Genomic DNA, 20,371 nt, shown 5'->3' with positions numbered 1-20,371 from the left:
TGTTTTATCACATTCCTTCCAATAGCTTCAACCCTCCTCTGTTTTCCATTGGATCATCTTATTTTTCTGATGCATTTTAAAACAAATAGGAAACACCAGTACATATCCGCCTAAATATGTATTTGTTTATGAATAAATTTGCATATGAAAATATGCAAATATCTTAAGTATACAATTCAACATGTTTTGAAAAATATACACACCTGTAATCAAAGCTGCTAAAAAATTACAATCACTCCAAGAAGGTTCTGCCATGCCTCTACCCAGTCAATCCCCATGTACACACATGACTATTATGCTGATAGTTTTCCCATTGTGATTAGCTTTGCCTGCTCTAGAATTTTGTATAAGCAAAAACATGAAATATACACCCATGTGTTTTGTTTCTTTTAGCCAGCAAAATATTTGTGACACTTACTCATCTTGTTGTGTATTTAATTCCTTGTATTACTAAGTAGGATTACATTGTATGAATATAACAGCTTGTTTATCTACTCAGTGGCTGATATAAATTTGGTTTGTTTCCAATGCTTAGCTAGTATGAATCAGCCTGCTATAAACATCCTTGCAGTAATAAGCAAAGGAAAATGTATCTTCATTAATGTGTTTGAATATCCTTTGTGAGGCTTTATACTTGGGTTTGTTTCATTTGCATGAACGGAACAGTATGTGCACAGACAGTTCTCCAGCTTTAAAAGTAAAAGCTTTGAAAACAAAGGTTCTTTGCTGCATCCTGCCTTGGAAATAGTGCTGTCAGACTCAGGGTCAGGTCTTCACCAATTGTTTACTCAGGAGATATCAGTTAAGATGCACTTTGATATTTGAGAAAATTTTAATTAGACATTAAAGATTTATTGTTAATTTTGTTAGAGAGATAATGCCTTGCACTTAGTATTTTTAAAAAATATTCATATGCACTAAAATATCAGTGGCTGTTTCAATATTTACTTTAAACAGATCCAGTGAGAGGCACAGAATAAAGAAAAAATGGCACATTATTGAACTTGCTGGATCAGGGTAATGATACATGAGGTTCATTTCTTAGCCATATTCCAGCGGGTATTTGGAAATGGTGATGATTAATTTTGATTGTCAACTTGATTGAATTAGGAAAAACATAGAATGGAGTGTGGTAACGAGGCAGGTGACTCTCTGTGACTTTGAGGCTACCCAGATCTACAGACCAAAGCTTAAGTCCAAGTGGATCAAGGACCTCCACATCAAACCAGACACACTCAAACTAATAGAAGAAAAACTAGGGAAGCATCTGGAACACATGGGCACTGGAAAAAATTTCCTGAACAAAACACCAGTGGCTTACGCTCTAAGATCAAGAATCGACAAATGGGATCTCATAAAACTGCAAAGCTTCTGTAAGGCAAAGGACACTGTGGTTAGGACAAAACGGCAACCAACAGATTGGGAAAAGATCTTTACCAATCCTACAACAGATAGAGGCCTTATATCCAAAATATACAAAGAACTCAAGAAGTTAGACTGCAGGGAGACAAATAACCCTATTAAAAAATGGGGTTCAGAGCTAAACAAAGAATTCACAGCTGAGGAATGCCGAATGGCTGAGAAACACCTAAAGAAATGTTCAACATCTTTAGTCATAAGGGAAATGCAAATCAAAACAACCCTGAGATTTCACCTCACACCAGTGAGAATGGCTAAGATCAAAAACTCAGGGGACAGCAGATGCTGACGAGGATGTGGAGAAATTCTACTTTCAAAAGAGCGAATAAAGTTTGGAGCAGAGACTGAAGGAATGACCATTCATAGCCTGCCCCATCTGGGGATCCAGCATATATATATATACATATATATATATATGTATATATATATATATACACACACACATATACATATACATATATATACATATATACATACATATATACATATATACATACATATACATACATATATATACACACACACACACACACAAACACACAGTCACCAAACCTAGACATATTGATGAAGCCAAGAAGTGCATGCTGACAGGAGCCTGATAATAGCTGTCTCCTGAGAGGCTCAGCCAGAGCAGTAAACCATTGAACTGAGAACTGGGTCCTCATTGGAGGAGTTAGAGAAATGATTGAAGGAGCTGAAGGGGTTTGCAACCCCATAAGAACAACAATACCAACCAACCAGAGCTCCCAGGGACTAAACCACCATCCTAAGAGTACACGTGGAAAGACCCATGGCTCCAGCTGCATATGTAGCAGAGGATGGCCTTGTTGGGCACCAATGGGAGAAGAGGCCCTGGGTCCTGACAAGGCTAGACTTCCCCCCAACCCCCAGTGTAAGGGAATGTCAGGGCAAGAAGGGATGGGTGGTTGGGGAGGGGAAACACCCTCATAGAAGAAGGGGAAGGGGATAGGTTAGGGGGCTTATGGAATAACATTTAAAATGTAAATAAAATATCTAATAAAAATGCAATTGAAAAAAGTGAATAATATGCCTGAGACCCTAGTCCAAGCAATAGGAATACCGAATTAGACAGGCCAGATCTTTTACGGAGTAGATATTCTTTTTTTTTCCTAAATTACATCATTTCATCATTTTTGCTGATTTCATTCCTCCCTCGAACCCTTCTCATGCAACCCCTTGCTTTCTCTCTTGTTCATGACTTCTATTTGTTTAATTGTTGTAAATATATATTCCTAAATATGTAAATTGAGCCAGCTCGTTCTGTATAATGATGCGTGTATGTATCCGATTTTAGGGCTCAGTACTTGGATAACAAGTTGGCATCTTCTTCTCTCAAGATGACTATTTCTTCTGTCCTCAGTATTCCGTAAATGCTTGAAGTTCTTTGTCTAGGGTTGAGGCCCCATGAAATCTTCCCCTTTCATGTCAGCATAGTAGCTATTTGTAAGCGAAGGGTCCGGGGGGTACCTGGAAGAGAATGGGGGACAAGAGACACGAAGAAGGACACCAAGACAAGAGTCAAAACAGTATCTTTGGGTTTTGTTTAAGTAGCCATGTTGATGAGAGTTCATGAACATAACTGCCCTGGCATTCCTAAGAAACAGTCTCACAGCAGACTTCCCTTTCCTCTTTATTCCCTTGCCACCTCTTCTGTGATGTTCCCTGAGTCTTAGGTGTAGACCTTGTAGATGTATCAGTTGGGACTGGACTCCACAACTCTACATTCTGATTAATTGTGGTTTTCTGTCATGGTCTCTGTCTCTTATACAGAGAAATTTTATCAATGAAGATTGAGAACTACCCATATCTGTGGATATAAGAATAAATATTTATGCTGGGCGGTGGTGGCTCATGCCTGTAATCCTAGCACTCAGGAGACAGAGGCAGGCAGATCTCTGTGACTTCAAGGTCAGCCTGGGTCTATAAAATCTGGGCCTCCAGGACAGCCAGAGCTGTTACACAGAGAAACCCTTTCCTGGAAAACAAACAAAAAGAAAGAAGGAAGGGAGGGAGGGAGGGAGGGAGGGAGGGAGGGAGGGAGGGAGGAAGGAAGGAAGGAAAGAAATTATTTAGAATGTATTTAGGGTCTGTGCTGGTTTAGTAAATGGGGAAGTTCATAGGTTCTCTTTCATGATCCACGACCTCACTAGTCCTGAGGTCTAGTACCAGGCATTCTTTCCCTCTTGTTGAGTAGACATTTAGTCTAATAAGAGAGCCGTTGGTTACTGCAAAAGTGTGCATGCCACTCCTGCAGCCTTAGAGCTCTCCTTATTGTAGTTTATAGACATCACAGTTAGGGTTGCTGGTTGCTTCCCTCCCTTGGAAAGCTGGAAAGCTGCTTTTCAGGCAGGAAGCTCCAAACCTGTCCAACAATCACAAGAGGGCTTCTTATGCCTAGCATTGAGGTTTTTATTGGATAGTATATGGCTCTTAGGATACATTATATAGCCAGGTGGGAAATTTAAATATACATATACATATATGTGTGTGTGTGTGTGTGTGTGTGTGTGTGTTTTAGATAGATCATTATTCTTTTTTTTTTATTATCTTGAGTATTTCTTATATACATTTTGAGTGTTATTCCCTTTCCCGGTTTCCGGGCAAACATCCCCCTCCCCCTCCCCTTCCTTATGGGTGTTCCCCTCCCCACCCTCCCCCCATTGCCGCCCTCCCCCCCAACAGTCTAGTTCACTGGGGATTCAGTCTTAGCAGGACCCAGGGCTTCCCCTTCCACTGGTGCTCTTACTAGGATATTCATTGCTACCTATGAGGTCAGAGTCCAGGGTCAGTCCATGTATATATAGTCTTTAGGTAGTGGCTTAGTCCCTGGAAGCTCTGGTTGCTTGGCATTGTTGTTCACAAGGGGTCTCGAGCCCCTTCAAGCTCTTCCAGTTCTTTCTCTGATTCCTTCAACGGGGGTCCTATTCTCAGTTCAGTGGTTTGCTGCTGGCATTCGCCTCTGTATTTGCTGTATTCTGGCTGTGTCTCTCAGGAGCGATCCACATCCGGCTCCTGTTAGATCATTATTCTTTATGGCTTTTTCAAACATCCTGTTATTTTACCCTCTTTCCTCTCCTTCTGAATTGATCTCCCTCACTACTCTGTAATTAATCCTCCCGCTTTGCTATTTCCCTTCAAATTATTTGTACCCTTCTATTCTCTCTCTACATTCTACCCCCATGTCCTTTTAACTGTCCTGCTTTCTGTGATTACTCCATGTTATATATTCACAGATATTGGGATGTAGGAACCACAGATGAGAGAGAACTGTGTTATTACTTCCTTTAATGCAACATTTACTAGGTCCATTCATTTACCTGCAGATTTTGTGATCTTATTTTTCTTTACAGCTAAATAGTAGTGTTACATTGGGTGTAGGCACCGTATCTCCATTACCCATTCATCAGTTGAAGACCATGTACAGTGTTTCCGTTTCCTAGCTACTGTGAACACAACAGCAGTGAACATGGCTGTAAAAGTATCTGTGGACCAGGATGTGAAGTCCTGTGAGGAAAGGCAAAGGGGTCATATGGGTCATGTGATTTATTTTTCGTCTTTCAAATGTTCTCCATACTGACAAATGGAGTCTTATTCAAGAAGTCCTTTCCTAGGTATGCATCATACTTCCTAAGTTTTCTTCTAGAAGTTTCAGTGTTTCCAGTTTCATGTTTATGTCCTCGAACCATTTGGAATTAGTTTTTGTGCAAGGTGATAGATATGTGTTTAATTTCATTCTTCTACACATAGAAGGTTTTTCCTCAATATTTCTTGATGCTGTCTTTTCTTCGGTACATGTTTTGTGGATCTTTGTCAAATATGAGATAGTTCAAGTTATGCATACTCGTGTTTGGGTCTTTCATTTAGTTCTATGTGCCTATATGTCTGGTTGTGTGGCTGTAACGTTTTTATTAATGTATCTCTCTACTGCATCTCTTCTCTCAGAATGCTAACCTCTCCAGTACTCTTCCTTTTGCAGAGCTTTCTTTTGGCTACCCGTAGTTCCATGTGAATTTTCGGATAGTTTTCCCTATTTCTATGAAGAATATGATGGAAGGTTTTAATTGGGATTGTGTTGAATCTGTAAATGGCTTTTGGTAGAGTAGTCAGTTTCAAAATATTATTCCTAACAATCCATGAGCATAAGGTATATTTCTATTTTGTAGTATCTTTCTCTACCTCATCAGAAATTTAACATTTTAATTGTAGAGGTCATTCACACCATTGGTTAAGTTTCTTCCTACAGATTGTAATTTTCTTTGAGGCTATTATGAATGGGAGTGTGTCCATGACATCATTCTTTGTGTGTTTGTTGGCCATGTATAGGAAAGCTATTGACTTTTGTAAATTGATTCTGTATCCTTCCATATTGCTGAATTGGTTTATTAATTCTAGAAATTTTCTGGTAAGATTTTGAGGTGCTCTAAATTGTAGCATCATGTCTTCTGCAAATAGGGACGATTTGACTTACATTCCTTTAATTTTTTTTCTCTTACCATCTTGCTCCAGCTAGTGCTTCAAGCACAATATTGAAAAGGAATGGGGATATCCTTGTCTCATTCCTCCCTTCAGTGGTGGGATTGCTTCAAGATTAGATTTATGTTGGCTGTGGGGTTCTCATATGTAGCTTTTATTATCTGTTGTATGCTCCCTTTCATCCTGCCCTTTCTAGGACTTTTGTCATGAAAACATATTGTTCTCTGTCAAAGATGTCTTCTGCATCTATTGAAATGATAATATGACTTTTGTTTTTAAGTCCATTCATACGGTTCATCACATTTATTGACTTTTGTGTTGTACCATACCTTTATCTGTGGGATGAATTTGTCTGTGTGGGTAATCCTTCTGTTGTTTGTTTCTCTGAATTCTGTTTGAAAACATTTTAGTCATGATTTTTGAATCTACATTCATCAACAAATTTGACCTGTGGATTTCTTTTTGATTGATATGTTTTTGCTTGGTTTTGGCATTATACTAATACTGGCTTCCTAAAAGGTGTTTCCTTCTATTTCTATTTTTTGAATAATTAAAAAAATATTGGCTATATAGATTTTCTTTGAAATCCTGGTAGAATTATGCTGTGAATCCATTTGGGTCTGGACCTTTTTATTTTTTTTTAAGTCAGAAGGCTTTCTATTACTGTGTCAGTCTCCTTCTTTATTACAGGTGTGCTTATGTTGTTCATTCCTTCTTAGTTTAATTTTGGTAGTTAGGATTAATCTAGAAATTCAGCCCTTTCTGTGAGATTTTCCAACTTACTGGAGTACAGGTTTTTAAAGTATTCCCTTATAATATCGTGAACTGATTAACGTATGTTGTAATATTTCCCTGTTTGTTTCTAATCTGGGTCATCTTGTTCTTCCTTCTGGTTAGTTGAGCCAAGGGTCTCACAATCTTATCTTCTCAAAGAACCAGCTCTTAGATACATTGTTTCTTGGTAAACGTTGGTTTGGTTTGCTTTGCTTTGTTTTGGTTTGGTTTTATTTCACTAATTTCTGCTCTGACTTTTTTTTTTTAATTTCTCGGTAGACCTGGTTTAGGCTTAATTTGTTCTAGTTTTCTCAAATGTGTGAAGTGCATCAGGAAGCCATTTATTTGTGCTATCTTTTTAGTTTTTAATTGGGGTTTAATTTTATTTTTATGAAGATTTTTCAATAATAGCATTTAAAGCTCCACGTTTCCCTTATAGGGTTACCTTTACAGTTTTTCAGAGGTATTTGTATTGTGTTTTCATTTTCATTTAGTTCCAAGAATTTTTTTCATTGACCACTTATTCAGTAATGAGTTGTTTAATATCCATGAGTTTATATATTTACTAAAAATTTGTTTGCTGTCTATTTTTAGTTTATTGTATTATGGTCAAATTAGATATGCCAAGTTATTTCAGTCTTTCTGGATTTTTTTCAGCTTTGTTTCATGTTTCCTGATGCAGTCTGTTTTAGAGAGGTTTCCATGGGCTCCTGAATAAATGTATATCCTCTGGTATTTGTGTGGATAGCTAATAAGTCCATTTCAGGGATGTTGTCAACTAATTCTGATGTTTCTCTGTTTAGTTTTTGTCCAGATGACATGTCTGTTGGAAAAGCAGGGTTTTGAAATCACCTAGAATTAATGAAGTGATGTTAGCCTGTATCTTTAATTTTAGTAGTATGCATTTTATGAAATTAGGTATAACAATTTTTGGATATGCATTTAGGATAGTCATATCTTATTGTTTCATTGTTCTCTTCATTAAAATGAGATGCTCTTTTTTATCTCTTCTGATTACTTTTAGTTGGAACTCTCTTTTGTCACATATTAAGAATACAGTGCTTGCTTGCTTGCTTCCTGGTCCCATTTGATTGAAGCAAATTTTCTCCATCCTTTCCCACTACACTATGCTAAGATGAGTCTCTCGTAAACCACAGGAAGATGGATTTGGTCTCTTGATCCATGTAGCCAGCATGTGTGTTTTGATCGGAGAATTGAGGACATTGATATGTAAAGTTTTTGTTGAAGGTTGTGTGTTGATTACAGTCATTGTGGTTTGTTTCTTTGTTGTTGTTGTTTGTGTTCTCCAGTGGTGTTTCAGTAATTACAGCTTTATTTGTTTTCTTTCCACAGCCTCTTGGCTATGTTTATTCTTCAGCTGAAGTAGAACTTGCTATATTTTATTATATTTTAGAGTTGATCTGCCAGATATAAAATTTTAGGTGTTTGTGTCATAGGAAGTTTTCCTTTTTCCTTCAACTATGACAGATTTTTCTTGGTACAGTAGTCTAGGTTGACACTCATGTTCCTTTAAAACTTGGAATGCATTGCTCCAGGCATTTCTGGCTTTCAGAGTTTCCATGGAGAAACTAGCTATTGTTCTGATGAGTTTTCCTTTATATGTGACTTGTGTCTTTTCTCTTGCAGCTTTTGATAATCTTTCTTTGTTCTATATGCTTAATGTTTTGACTATGATATGCTATGGGGGTATTTTTCCTGGTCTTACCAGTTTGATGTTGCATGTGCTTCTTGTATCTATATGAGTATGTTTTTCCTTAGTTTGGGCAATTTCCCCATTATGGCCATAAGATCCTTCTATGCCATTGATGTGAAATTCTTCTTCCTCATCTATTCTAGAGGGTTACAACATTTGTGGGGGGTCAGATGGACTCACCTGACTAGACAGGTCCTGGCCAAAGCCTAGAGGTTGGGGTTGTCACAAGTCAGATTGACCATGGTAGACTATGGCACCAAGCTGTATTTGGTAATGAGTGGTATACAACGATGGACCAGGTAGACTCACCTGGGTAGACACTGGTGCAAGATGTCAAGGACTGGTGAGCAGAGACATTTGTTGGCTGTAAAAATTCTTATTAAAGCTAGGTAGGAAAGTATGTAATTTATGGAGTAATATAGAAAATATGATAAAAAAGATATGAACTAGATGTACATATGGTAAAATATACCCAGAGATATATTTTGTTTAATTTTTAACATGTCTTATTATTCTTTTTATTACCAAGATAAAATAATTGTTCATATTTATGGGGCACAATGTGGTAGTTGAAATGAGTGTATTGTGTGCAATATTAAATCAGATTAATTAACATTTTCGTTTCCTAAAGTTATCATTTTTTGAGCGTTTGGAACTTTCAGTTCCTTTCTTCACATTCTTTATAAAATACATAATAAATTACAGTAACTTTCTTATGCTGTAAGATATTAGAACTTTTCTCTCCTATTATAACTATATTTTGATAACCATTATACAACCTTTTCATGGTTTGAAGAAGATGTTCCCTACAGTCTTGTGTATTTGAATACTTGGTCCCAGATGTGCTATTTAGAGAGGATTAAGAGATGTATCCTTGTTGGAGGAAGTAGGTCACCGGGGCAGACCTTGAGAGCTTAAAGACTCACACTATTTCAAGTTCGTTTTCTCTGCTTCATGCTAGTGGCTCAAGATACATGCCTTTGTTCCACCATCATGGACTCTAACCTTCTGGAATCCTAGGCTCCCCTAAAAAACCTTTTCAGTTAGTTGCCTTTATCATAATGTTTTATCTCAGCAATAGAAAAGTAACTGTGCACTCTCTCTGTCAATGCAATCTACAACTCTTCTTGACTTCTAGTGACTACTAGTCTATATTCTTCATCTATGAACCATCTCTTGCTTCCACCTAGAGACAAGACTATGTAGTATTTGACCTCCCTAATCTCCAACCTTAATGTAGGTTCTCTGCTTGTACATTAATATATTTACCCAGAACTAATTGTATGTTCTTTCCAATATTGTCCTATATCCTTAATATCTGTTCCCATACATTTCCTTTGGAATTGTGTGTTCATATTACAAAACTCAAGTAGTTCTTTTCAAACGCATTCTACATCCCCACCCATGCTCTGTACCTCACATTTATGTATACACTGATGCTTTGGTCTAATTGGAGATCTAGAGTCAAAGAAAAGTGAGTTCTGAGGAGAATCAGCATTGTATTGTATGGTGGTCACAGTTTTCTGGTGCATCCCTGTAGTCAAGGATGGAAAAGCAAATGCCACTGATAATGAAGAGGCTGCTTCCACTGCAGTGTGGGAGGCATCTACCTCTGGCAGAGAATATTTATCAGAATTTGGGAGTGCAATATCCCTGACTTCACCAGGTCTTCATATAGAATCCTACTCTTTCATAGACAGGACCCCACTTTAGCAATAAACACCCTACAAGACCAAGAGTTCAACTTGCATTGTAAATTAAGTAGTTCCAAGGTGAAATTCTGTATTTGATTTTCACTAATCCCTGTTCTGTGCCTATAGAAGATAAGCATCTCCTTCAGGAGAAGCATAGAAGCCTTGAGGTCATTTATGTATTGAGCAGGAAATATGAAGCCCATGTCTCAGTCTTTTCTTTCATTACTTTTCTGATGTTGTTAGGAACAACAAGTCAACCTCATTAGTTTTCTTACAATGTATATATATATATATGTATATATCTGTATATATATGTATATATATACACAATACTGTATACATATATATATATACAATACTGAAATGTAGTAATTAGTTTAACTTGATCCAATCAAATTTTAAAAGCTTAATTTGAATAATATAAGCAACCCATTTTCAGAAAGTCAAATAAGACAATTTCAGAAAATAATTTTTAAATTTTTATTTCTAGAATCACGTGCAGTACCAAAATCTATATTACTTATGTTATTTGGAAGAAAGAACACCAGTAGATTAGATTAGATAAAAAAAATGACTAGATGATAGATAGATAGATAGATAGATAGATAGATAGATAGATAGATGATAGATAGATGATAGATAGATAGATAGATAGATAGATAGATAGATAGATGATAGATAGATAGATAGATAGATAGATAGATGATAGATAGATAGATAGATAGATAGATGATAGATAGATAGATTGACAGACAGATAGATAGATGATAGATAGATGATAGATAGATAGATAGATAGATAGATAGATGATAGATAGATGATAGATAGATAGATAGATAGACAGATAGATAGATAGATAGATAGATAGATAGATGATAGATAGATAGATAGATGATAGATAGATAGATAGATGATAGATAGATAGATAGATAGATAGATGATAGATAGATAGATAGATAGACAGATAGATAGATGATAAATAGATAGATAGATAGATGATAGATAGATAGATAGATAGATAGATGATAGATAGATAGATAGATAGATAGATGATAGATAGATAGATAGATAGATAGACAGATAGATAGATAGACAGACAGACAGATAGATAGATAGATAGATAGATGATAGATAGATAGATAGATAGATGATAGATAGATAGATAGATAGATGATCGATAGATAGATAGATGATAGATAGATAGATAGATAGATAGATAGATAGACAGATAGATAGATAGATGATAGATAGATAGATAGATAGATAGATAGATGATAGATAGATAGATAGACAGATAGATAGATAGATAGATGATAGATAGATAGATGATAGATAGATAGATAGATAGATAGATAGATAGATAGATAGATAGATAGATGATAGATAGATAGATAGATGACTTATTATAAGAATTTAGTTCCAGCCACTAGCAAAGTTTGAAAAGTCTCACTATACACATATGAAAGCTGCAGTCCCTGAAACGGTGGTGGTATAGCTCCAGTTTGAGCTAAAAGGCCTAAACATGAGGAAACCAAGAGAGTACATTCTAAGGCAAATCCAAACACTTCAGAACCAGAAAAGTGATGGTGCAATTTTCAGTTCAAATCTGAAGACCTGAAGAAAACTGAGCCCAAACTGCTTAGTTTCAGAGCAGCAAAGCACTAATATCCTAGCTCATGCAGTCACGTGAAGAGTGGACTCTCCCTTTCTTTGCCTTTTTGTTCTAGTCAAACCTTCTTCGGATTGAATGTAACCAACCTGTGCGGCAGACGATTATCTGCTTTTCTGAGTATACCCATTTAAAGGCTACTTTCCTCTGGAACCACCCTCATAGCAGACAGATATAAACCCATCCAAATATGCTCTATTGTTCGTGTCTCTGGTGATGTGATAAAACACTAACCAAATGCTACTTGGAGAAGAAAGGGACTATGTTATCTTACACAGTAGGTAGCATTCCATCACTTAGGGAATCAAGGCAGGATCACAGATATGTGAATGCCCAGTTGTCTTCCTTCTCTTCTCTGTTGCTAGAACTGAACAAAAGCAACTTGGCGATGAAGGGGTTGATTTCATCTTATACTCCAAATAACATTCCACCAACAAGGGAAATTAAGGCAGGAACTGCTTACTGCATTGCTCTCCATGGCTTGCTCAGCTAACCTTTCTTTTTTACCCAGAATCAACTGCCCAAGCATGGCACCATCCACAGATATCTGGACCCTCACACATCCATCATCAATCAAGAAAATACTTCACAGACACACCCACAGCCAATCAGAATTCCTCAATTCAGGTTCTCTTCCCAGTTGATTCCAGTTTGTATCAAGCTGACAGAAACTGAACAGCACACCAATTAAGTTGACACATAAAATCAATCATCAAGCCATTCAAAGAGCACAGAGATACTCACTAAAGGCATAAATTGTAAAGTCCACGAGACAGGCAAGTGTTGCCATTTCGCAAGGGTAGAAAGGTAGCCAATGTCACCAAAGCATGGAGAATGGAGAGTGGTACAAAGTATGCTTGAAAAGTGAGGCAGAGGCCACAAACTATGGTACAGAATTTGGATTTTATTCTTTTTTTTTTATTAGTCCAAACCATATTGTATTTGATTGCATTATGAAATAATTGAATATTAACTTTTAAATGTTAACATTTCTTTTTTTTTTTATTAACTTGAGTATTTCTTATATACATTTCGAGTGTTATTCCCTTTCCCGGTATCCGGGCAAACATCCCCCTCCCCCCTCCCCTTCCTTATGGGTGTTCCCCTCCCAACCCTCCCCCCATTGCCGCCCTCCCCCCACCAGTCTAGTTCACTGGGGGTTCAGTCTTAGCAGGACCCAGGGCTTCCCCTTCCACTGGTGCTCTTACTAGGATATTCAATGCTACCTATGAGGTCAGAGTCCAGGGTCAGTCCATGTATAGTCTTTAGGTAGTGGCTTAGTCCCTGGAAGCTCTGGTTGCTTGGCATTGTTGTACTTTTGGGGTCTCGAGCCCCTTCAAGCTCTTCCAGTTCTTTCTCTGATTCCTTCAACGGGATTTTATTCTTAATGCGTTCGAAATTAACTGAATGTCAAAGGGATAATAATATCATTTGAATTACTTTTTAACAAATCATCTAGAAACTCAGAGTATTAAGTCCTGTAATGGAAGCAACAATGAAGGGCTAATGATCAATTACGGAACTATTACAGGTATATAGTGAGAAATGATAAGCTTTCTCTTCCCGTCTTGCCCGTCCCCCATACATACACACAAACACTCAGGAGTAGACATGAACTTGAGACTGCTGAATTTGCAGCCTATTGTGTTAAATCATTTGTATGTGCCGAATGCATACTTTAAATGAAACTGCTATATTTCTCAGATTATCTGTGCCTTTAGGTTTTAGGATATAATAATAGCATTATACAGTTATACATAGCAATACTCTTATCAGTAAATGAGAAGAAGAGAATAATAAATGCCTTTAATTGGGAAAGAAAGGGAGGAGGAAGAGGATTCATGTCTCTGTGTGTATGTGTGTGTCTGTCTGTCTGTCTCTGTGTCTGTGTGTGTGTGTATGTATGTATGTATGTATGTATGTATGTATGTATGTATATCCCAAGACTAAGAAGTCAGGAAAACAACTCAACTGTACAGGTTAGAGACCTGACATCCCTTTACCTTAATTATGACACTTGATATGGTACACTTTTCTATTTCTTTATTCTGTAAGGGGGAATTAAACATGTATTCTAGACAGAATGTCTCTTCCCATCTTCAAATTGTTATCCTGAAAAACCATTCTTTATCATATTGTAGGAATTGTATCTATCTTATGCAATATAACCCCTGGAGATAGGAGATAAATTCTTATTTTCAGAGAGAAAAGTTGGGATAAACAGACTAAATGAATTCCCTAATCACTGAAATACTTGGTAGTATGTTGTGGTCAGTTATCCAAATGTGAAACACTTCCTCTTCCTTTCATCCCTTAAAGGTGTTTTTAAGACTGATCCATCACAAAAAATTACCTACCACAATCTTCTAAGTTATTACCTTATGCTTGGCAGCTTGAAATACGTTTGACCATTTGTAGCACTGTGTAACAAAATCTATCCACAAACTAGTAAAGTGTAGGATCTTATAGTGACCCTGAACTTATACTAACCACTTTCCATTTCCTATAGCTGTACGGTTCTGTGACCGGTGTCATCTAATCAAGCCAGACCGCTGCCATCACTGTTCTGTCTGTGCCATGTAAGTGACAACTATACTTTCCCTGAGCTGATGCTGGCCACTGATGGTTGCCTTGACAACAAAATGACTGATCCTGACATGTAACCATGCCTAGAGAAGAGCATTTCTTTTGAGGCATAATGAACACATGCCAAACACTCTCACAGAGGTGATAATCATTCTAGACTAAAGATAGAAAACTAATACTGCAGTTTCAAAAGGAAGCTTTCATTTTACATTATTTCAGATTTATAGATTTCTTCTGAAGAGAATTCTCCTATGTCCCACACCTACTTTTCCCTATTATTAATATCTTCCATTAGTATGACACATTTATAAAATTAATAAGCCAATATTGAGACATTGCTTTTCATTATATTCTATTGTAATATAGCTTAATTATGAAAAATGAAATGCTCTGTTAGTGAACTTGTATGTAATTTATAGCTTAATCCATTCACGCCTATACTATGTAAATACCCTTGTCCAGATGTTATTCTGTATGTGTGTGAGTACATCTGTTGGATACTTTATATAGAACTTTAAGTGGGATATACTTTTTTGATATCTTAAATTTCCCCATAATATTATTTTTCTGTTCCAATATTTCATCCAGCATACCACATTACATTAATAAGTCATATCTATGTAGCTCCTCTAATCCATGTCATTTTCTCAGACTTTTCCTTGGTTTTCATAATGCTGACAGTTTTGGGGATTAAAAATCACATGTGTTATAAATTTTTCCTTAGTTGAAATTTGTTTGCTCTTTTCTCATGATCATTATGATGGGGTGATGTGATTTGTGCAGGAAGACCACAGAGATAAAATACTATTCTTTACATGGTATCAAGGTTACATATAAATGTGACTTTTGACTTCATTGTTAATACTGAACATTTCTCTCAACTGATGTGTGCCAGATGTTTCCAGTGTAAAATTATTCTGTCCCCCTCTCGTTTCTGACCTGCATTCGTTGCATGGAAGTCACCATAGATAGTTCCCACTAACATAATAGGATTCCTCTCCTTGAAAGTGAATATCTGCATAAATTATTTAGAATGCATCTGTGTAAAGATGTGCCTCTCTGCTCCACTTATTTGTTCATTCAGTCGTTTGAATCAATACAGAAGCATTGATAGTTACTTTCTATTTTATGTTATTAACCAAATTTGTATTTGATTTTTGTCTCTCAAATTGTTCCAGGTTTATAAAATCCCATTTTTGCGTATAATCTTCAAGCCTTTGTTCTTGAGTGCCTAGTCCACTATTTCTCTTACTCTTTGATTCCAATGCAGGCCTACGTTTCCCTTGCCCTATTATTAAACTAAGTAAACAAAGCTAAAAGGGGCATCTTGAACTTCTTCACTATATCAATAGTCTGCAGTGCCCTGTCCCTTTTAAGGTTGCACTTCTAGAGTTGCAATTTGCTGCAAGCCATATAATCCAAGAGTGGTTTCCTGTGATTTGGTCATCCTGTGAGTAGTTGAGGAGGCAGTCATTTTAAAGTTACCATGGTAGAAATTTGTGGATAGTTTTCTCAGAACTATGTAAAAATATTGCTGAAATCTTGAGTTTAGTTTTGAGGTACTTCTTCATTTTCATAGACATGTTTATCACACCATATTTTGTCCCCTTTGCAGGTGTGTTTTAAAAATGGACCATCATTGCCCATGGTATGTACTTCTGATTCATTTCTAGCCTCTAAAAGGGTCAAAGTTGTTCAATATACCCACTTTCCTAATCTGAATGGCAATGTGGCTACTTTTGCTGCTATAATTCACTGTACTTTGTACTTATGTGAGATGGGGAGCAGGAGAGGAGTAACATTTTAACCCAAGGCTTAAAATACTCGTAAAGGTATGGTAGTGAATTCCTGAGGTCACAAAGCTTCTGTCCATTAACTTGAGCAATTGAGCACAATAGTGAACTACAGCACAAGTATTTCTCTTCTTCAACAGTATGCAATTCGTTTCTGGTTTTCGATGACTTTTCGAAATGTTACAGTTTAAGTTCAGCAATTCTTCTATAAAAGTTGTGTTTCTGACAAATCAAATCTGGAATTAGCTAACTGCAAAGAGCACATGTCAAAGTGTAGCTATTAAGACTTGACCATGTTTTTACCAATGAAAGCCCAGGTTCGGTTAGGTGTTTCAGGAGCCATTCTAAAGTGATTACATTGTTCAGGTGATTCTGTGCCAGGAAATAAAAAGAGAAATGAGTGAGATATGAACTTGTTTCTCCCGTCTGTTTATATTAAGGGACTTCTATCTCAGTTGGCTTTCTCCACAGCACATAACGAAGCAGCAGGAGTCATGTGCTTCCTTCCGTTAGTCCACTTAAGCATCGCTGTGTTCTCAATCAATAGGTCTTGATTTCACATTAGTTTTCTTCTCCTTTTAGGGTTAATAACTGCATTGGATTTTCCAACTACAAATTCTTCCTTCAGTTCTTAGCGTATTCCGTTCTCTACTGCCTGTACATTGCTACAACAGTCTTCAGCTACTTCATCAAATACTGGAGAGTAAGTTGTGAAAATCCCTGATGGGTTCCCCCACCCCCCTCAAGGTAAATGCATACATAGTCTTTCTAAATGTAACACTCTCCACCCATATCCTTTGCATTTTGAAATAATGAAGCCACCAGCAAGCAAGGCAGTAAAAAGGAATTTTCTTTTCTTTTTTTTTATTATTATTAACTTAACTATTTCTTATTTACATTTCGAATGTTGTTCCCTTTCCCGGATTCCAGGCAAACATCCCCCTAATCCCCCCCTCCCCTTCTTTATGGGTGTTCCCCTCCCATAAAGAACTATGAGTTCCATAAAGAACTCCCCCCATTGCCGCCCTCCCCCCAACAATCTAGTTCACTGGGGGTTCAGTCTTAGCAGGACCCAGGGCTTCCCCTTCCACTGGTGCTCTTACTAGGATATTCATTGCTACCTATGAGGTCAGAGTCCAGGGTCAGTCCATGTATAGTAAAAAGGAATTTTCTATATTGCGCTTGAAAAAACTACTGAGTAAGGATTTCAGTTAAATAATTCTGTATTAATCGTGTGGGAGAGTAACCTCTCTGCTGACCCACTCTTTAAAAGGTATGTCTGTGGTTGAGTTTTAAAGACTTTTTTTTTTACCAGTTGTATATTTGGAAAAAATGTTGAAACTAATTCCAAATCACTAGTTTCTTTTTTTGTTTGTTTTTTGAGACAGGGTTTCTCTGTGAAGCCTCAGCTGTTCTTGAACTGTCTCTGTAGGCCAGGCTGGCCTTAAAGTCACAGAGAACCACCTCCATCTGCCTCCCCAGTACTGGGACTAAACATGTGCGCCACCGCAGCCCAGCCAAATCACTAGTTTCTTAAACAAACAAACAAAATTAAGTTAACAGAAGTTTGTTAGAAAATTACCAAGTAGTAATTCCATGATCAGAAGGTAGTTGAGAAGGTTTTGTTGGGAAGAAAGATACACTGATGAGCACGTAGGCTCATATGCACAAAAATGAAACAGGAAGTCTCTTTTGAATTTGGTAGGTTTTCCTTTTATTGGGGGTTGGAGGTTCTCTGTGTAACCCTGGTTGTTCTGGAACTTGCTTTGTAGACCTACCTGGCTTCAAACTCAGAGATCCACCTGCCTCTATCTCCCAAGCTTGGGGACTGACAAAAGGCATCCACCACCACATCCAGCCTCTCTTTGGAACTTTGTGTGAAAACAGTAGGTTGAGAATTGAGAGAAGGGGAGCTGACACTGCCTCTGTTGCTTGTTTCACTGTCTCATTACCAAGATCCAATGAAATCTAAAAAAGATGAAAAATAAAAATTACTTTCATGTTTCTTCTACTTGGAGATATCAGCCATAGCCCATCTATTTTTAAAACATCAAGGTAATTCCATTTGCATATGTGTATAATACCTGGTAAAATATAATTAAATATGTTGTTTGTCACATTCACCCAGTTATACTCTCAAAGAAATCCCTTTTTCTACACTAAAATACAGTTAATAAGATGTCCAAAATGAGAGTTATCCAAATGTATGCAAATAGGAAAACATGAATGTGAATAGAGCTTCTGGTTATTACTTTAGAAATTTTACAAGGGCTTATATAACAGGGAGATCACATCTTAGCTGGACCAGTAAACCAGCAGCGAAATAACATAAATCGCATGGTCAGAATATAAATTATAATGAATTGGAGAAAAGAAAAGACAAGATACTGAGAGGCTAAATAGCTAAGAATATTTAAATTATGAATCAGTGCTTTTATTCCTAGTAGTATAGATTACACTTTCTATTCAACTTGCTTAATCAGTTCAGATATTTAATAACTACATGAATCAGGAGCTATGTAGTGCATATCAAAATTCCTAATTCAAATTACAAACAGAAATGATGAGGTTTTTCACAGATATTTTCTTCAAACATTCCTCAAACTTTTCACGAAGCTACACATCTTGATATCTTTTCTTTGGCCCATTTCCACAACACAAGATCTATTTCCCATTGCTCAGGTTTCCATGACCTATTTGGCATTCGATCTGCATGATGAACTATAAATATGAAGAAAATTGGCTGTAGCCAATCAGCAGGGAAGTGTGAGCCTTGATTTTTTTTTTTACATACCTTAGTGGTATGTAAAAATAGTGGGCTACTGTTGAATCACAGCTCTTTATCTCTGGCACAAAGTTAACAACTTGGTATTTCAAATAGTTTGCCTTTAGCTCCCCTAGCCAGCCAATACTCAAACACCAAAATGTAAGCCAGGTACTGTATACTTTCCCTCACTCGTAAAAGATGATAACTGAGTGTGAATTCATCACAAGAAATGTTCCAGAAGTACCAGCAAATCCATGGTCAGCATGGCCTTTTCCTAGCCCATCATTATTTTTCCTCCACAATAGTCTAGCTTATTCCTGTTATCTCAGATGCCATGAAGCCTGTCCTAGTTTGTCCTTCCACTGAAAAGGGCATTGACAATTTGGTGAAATGGTTCTTTGCCGTCACTCGGACCTTAGAACCATAGTATATACTAAGGATGGATGGCTTTCTGAGTTTAAGTTGAGCTTCTTTTTAAAATAAAAAATAAACACTGCCATATGTTTTTAAAGCCACATCAAAGAGAAAAGCTGTGCTCCCAAGAACAACAACTTCTATTATATGGTACTTATAATTCTTCGAGCATTTCCTCTGATCCTCACCACAACTTCATGAAGTAGCCAAAATAAAAACTATTTGTCACATTCAAAGATGATAAAGCTGAAGCTCCCAGCACTTAAGTAACATGTGGAAGATCACCTGCGTGTGAATTTTGAAGGGAGAACTTGAACATAAATATGCCCAGAAGCTCTATGGTTACATTACTATGCCTATGACGATTTCCTATACAAAGACTTTATTACTTTTAGAAGAATAGATTCGGAAGGCCATCACATCATTTCTTTCCTCCCAGCATTAAATTAAACAAATTCTTCTCTTAATGGAGAGATTAATCTTTGCTTTCTGAAAAATTAATAATGCACACCTACCACACTGGTCTATAAACGTCTTCACAAAGGCTATGAACTATTATTTTAGAAACATAGTAATTACTATTTTACAAATATTCCTCTGAACTATCTCTAGTGATCATGGATCTTCATGATTTAACTTGGTCGTCTCCTTAAAATACAGTTTTGAACATAGGACCTGTTTGCATAGAACAGTTAATACTGTGCACCCTATCAAAAAGTACAGCACAGCAGATAGTCTACACCAGACAGACAAATTCTGAAAGAGATGGAGCACATCTATACAAGATGTGAGCAGACTTTCCAAACAGCCTAACTTAGCTATTTCCTAGTGCCCATTTTACCATTGAAAAAAATAAAATCAATGTGAGCTTTTTTTCCAAAAGGTAGAAATCATGAGATCAAAATCCCAGTGAAGCCAAGAAGCACTACAAAATAGCACTTGGAATTTTACCTAAGAACAATGACAAAAACAAACAAAACTAAAGGAAAAATAAAACATCAAACCAACCTCAAACCAAGCCAACCTAACCTGGGTGTTGAGGTCAAG

General features: G+C 36.9%; 1 protein-coding gene across 2 annotated transcripts in view; it reads left to right on the top strand.

The window, feature by feature from the left end:
• Zdhhc15 (zDHHC palmitoyltransferase 15) overlaps positions 1-20,371 on the top strand; it is a 136,705-nt gene that overhangs the window by 78,544 nt on the left and 37,790 nt on the right. For both annotated transcript variants that reach the window (XR_015646288.1, NM_001039101.1), the window contains exons 5-7: positions 14,274-14,343; positions 15,966-15,998; positions 16,726-16,846. Coding sequence is in view for 1 of the 2 variants with exons in the window: in NM_001039101.1 (NP_001034190.1) it covers positions 14,274-14,343; positions 15,966-15,998; positions 16,726-16,846 (224 nt within the window). In the remaining variant the exon portion in view is untranslated. The remainder of the gene's footprint in view (positions 1-14,273; positions 14,344-15,965; positions 15,999-16,725; positions 16,847-20,371) is intronic.

Source organism: Rattus norvegicus, chromosome X (genome assembly GCF_021556685.1).
Source record: "Rattus norvegicus strain SHRSP/BbbUtx chromosome X, alternate assembly SHRSP_T2T, whole genome shotgun sequence".
Taxonomy (NCBI): Eukaryota; Metazoa; Chordata; class Mammalia; order Rodentia; family Muridae; genus Rattus; species Rattus norvegicus.
Note: the sequence above shows the minus strand (reverse complement) of the source record. Positions and strands in the feature narration are given on the sequence as shown.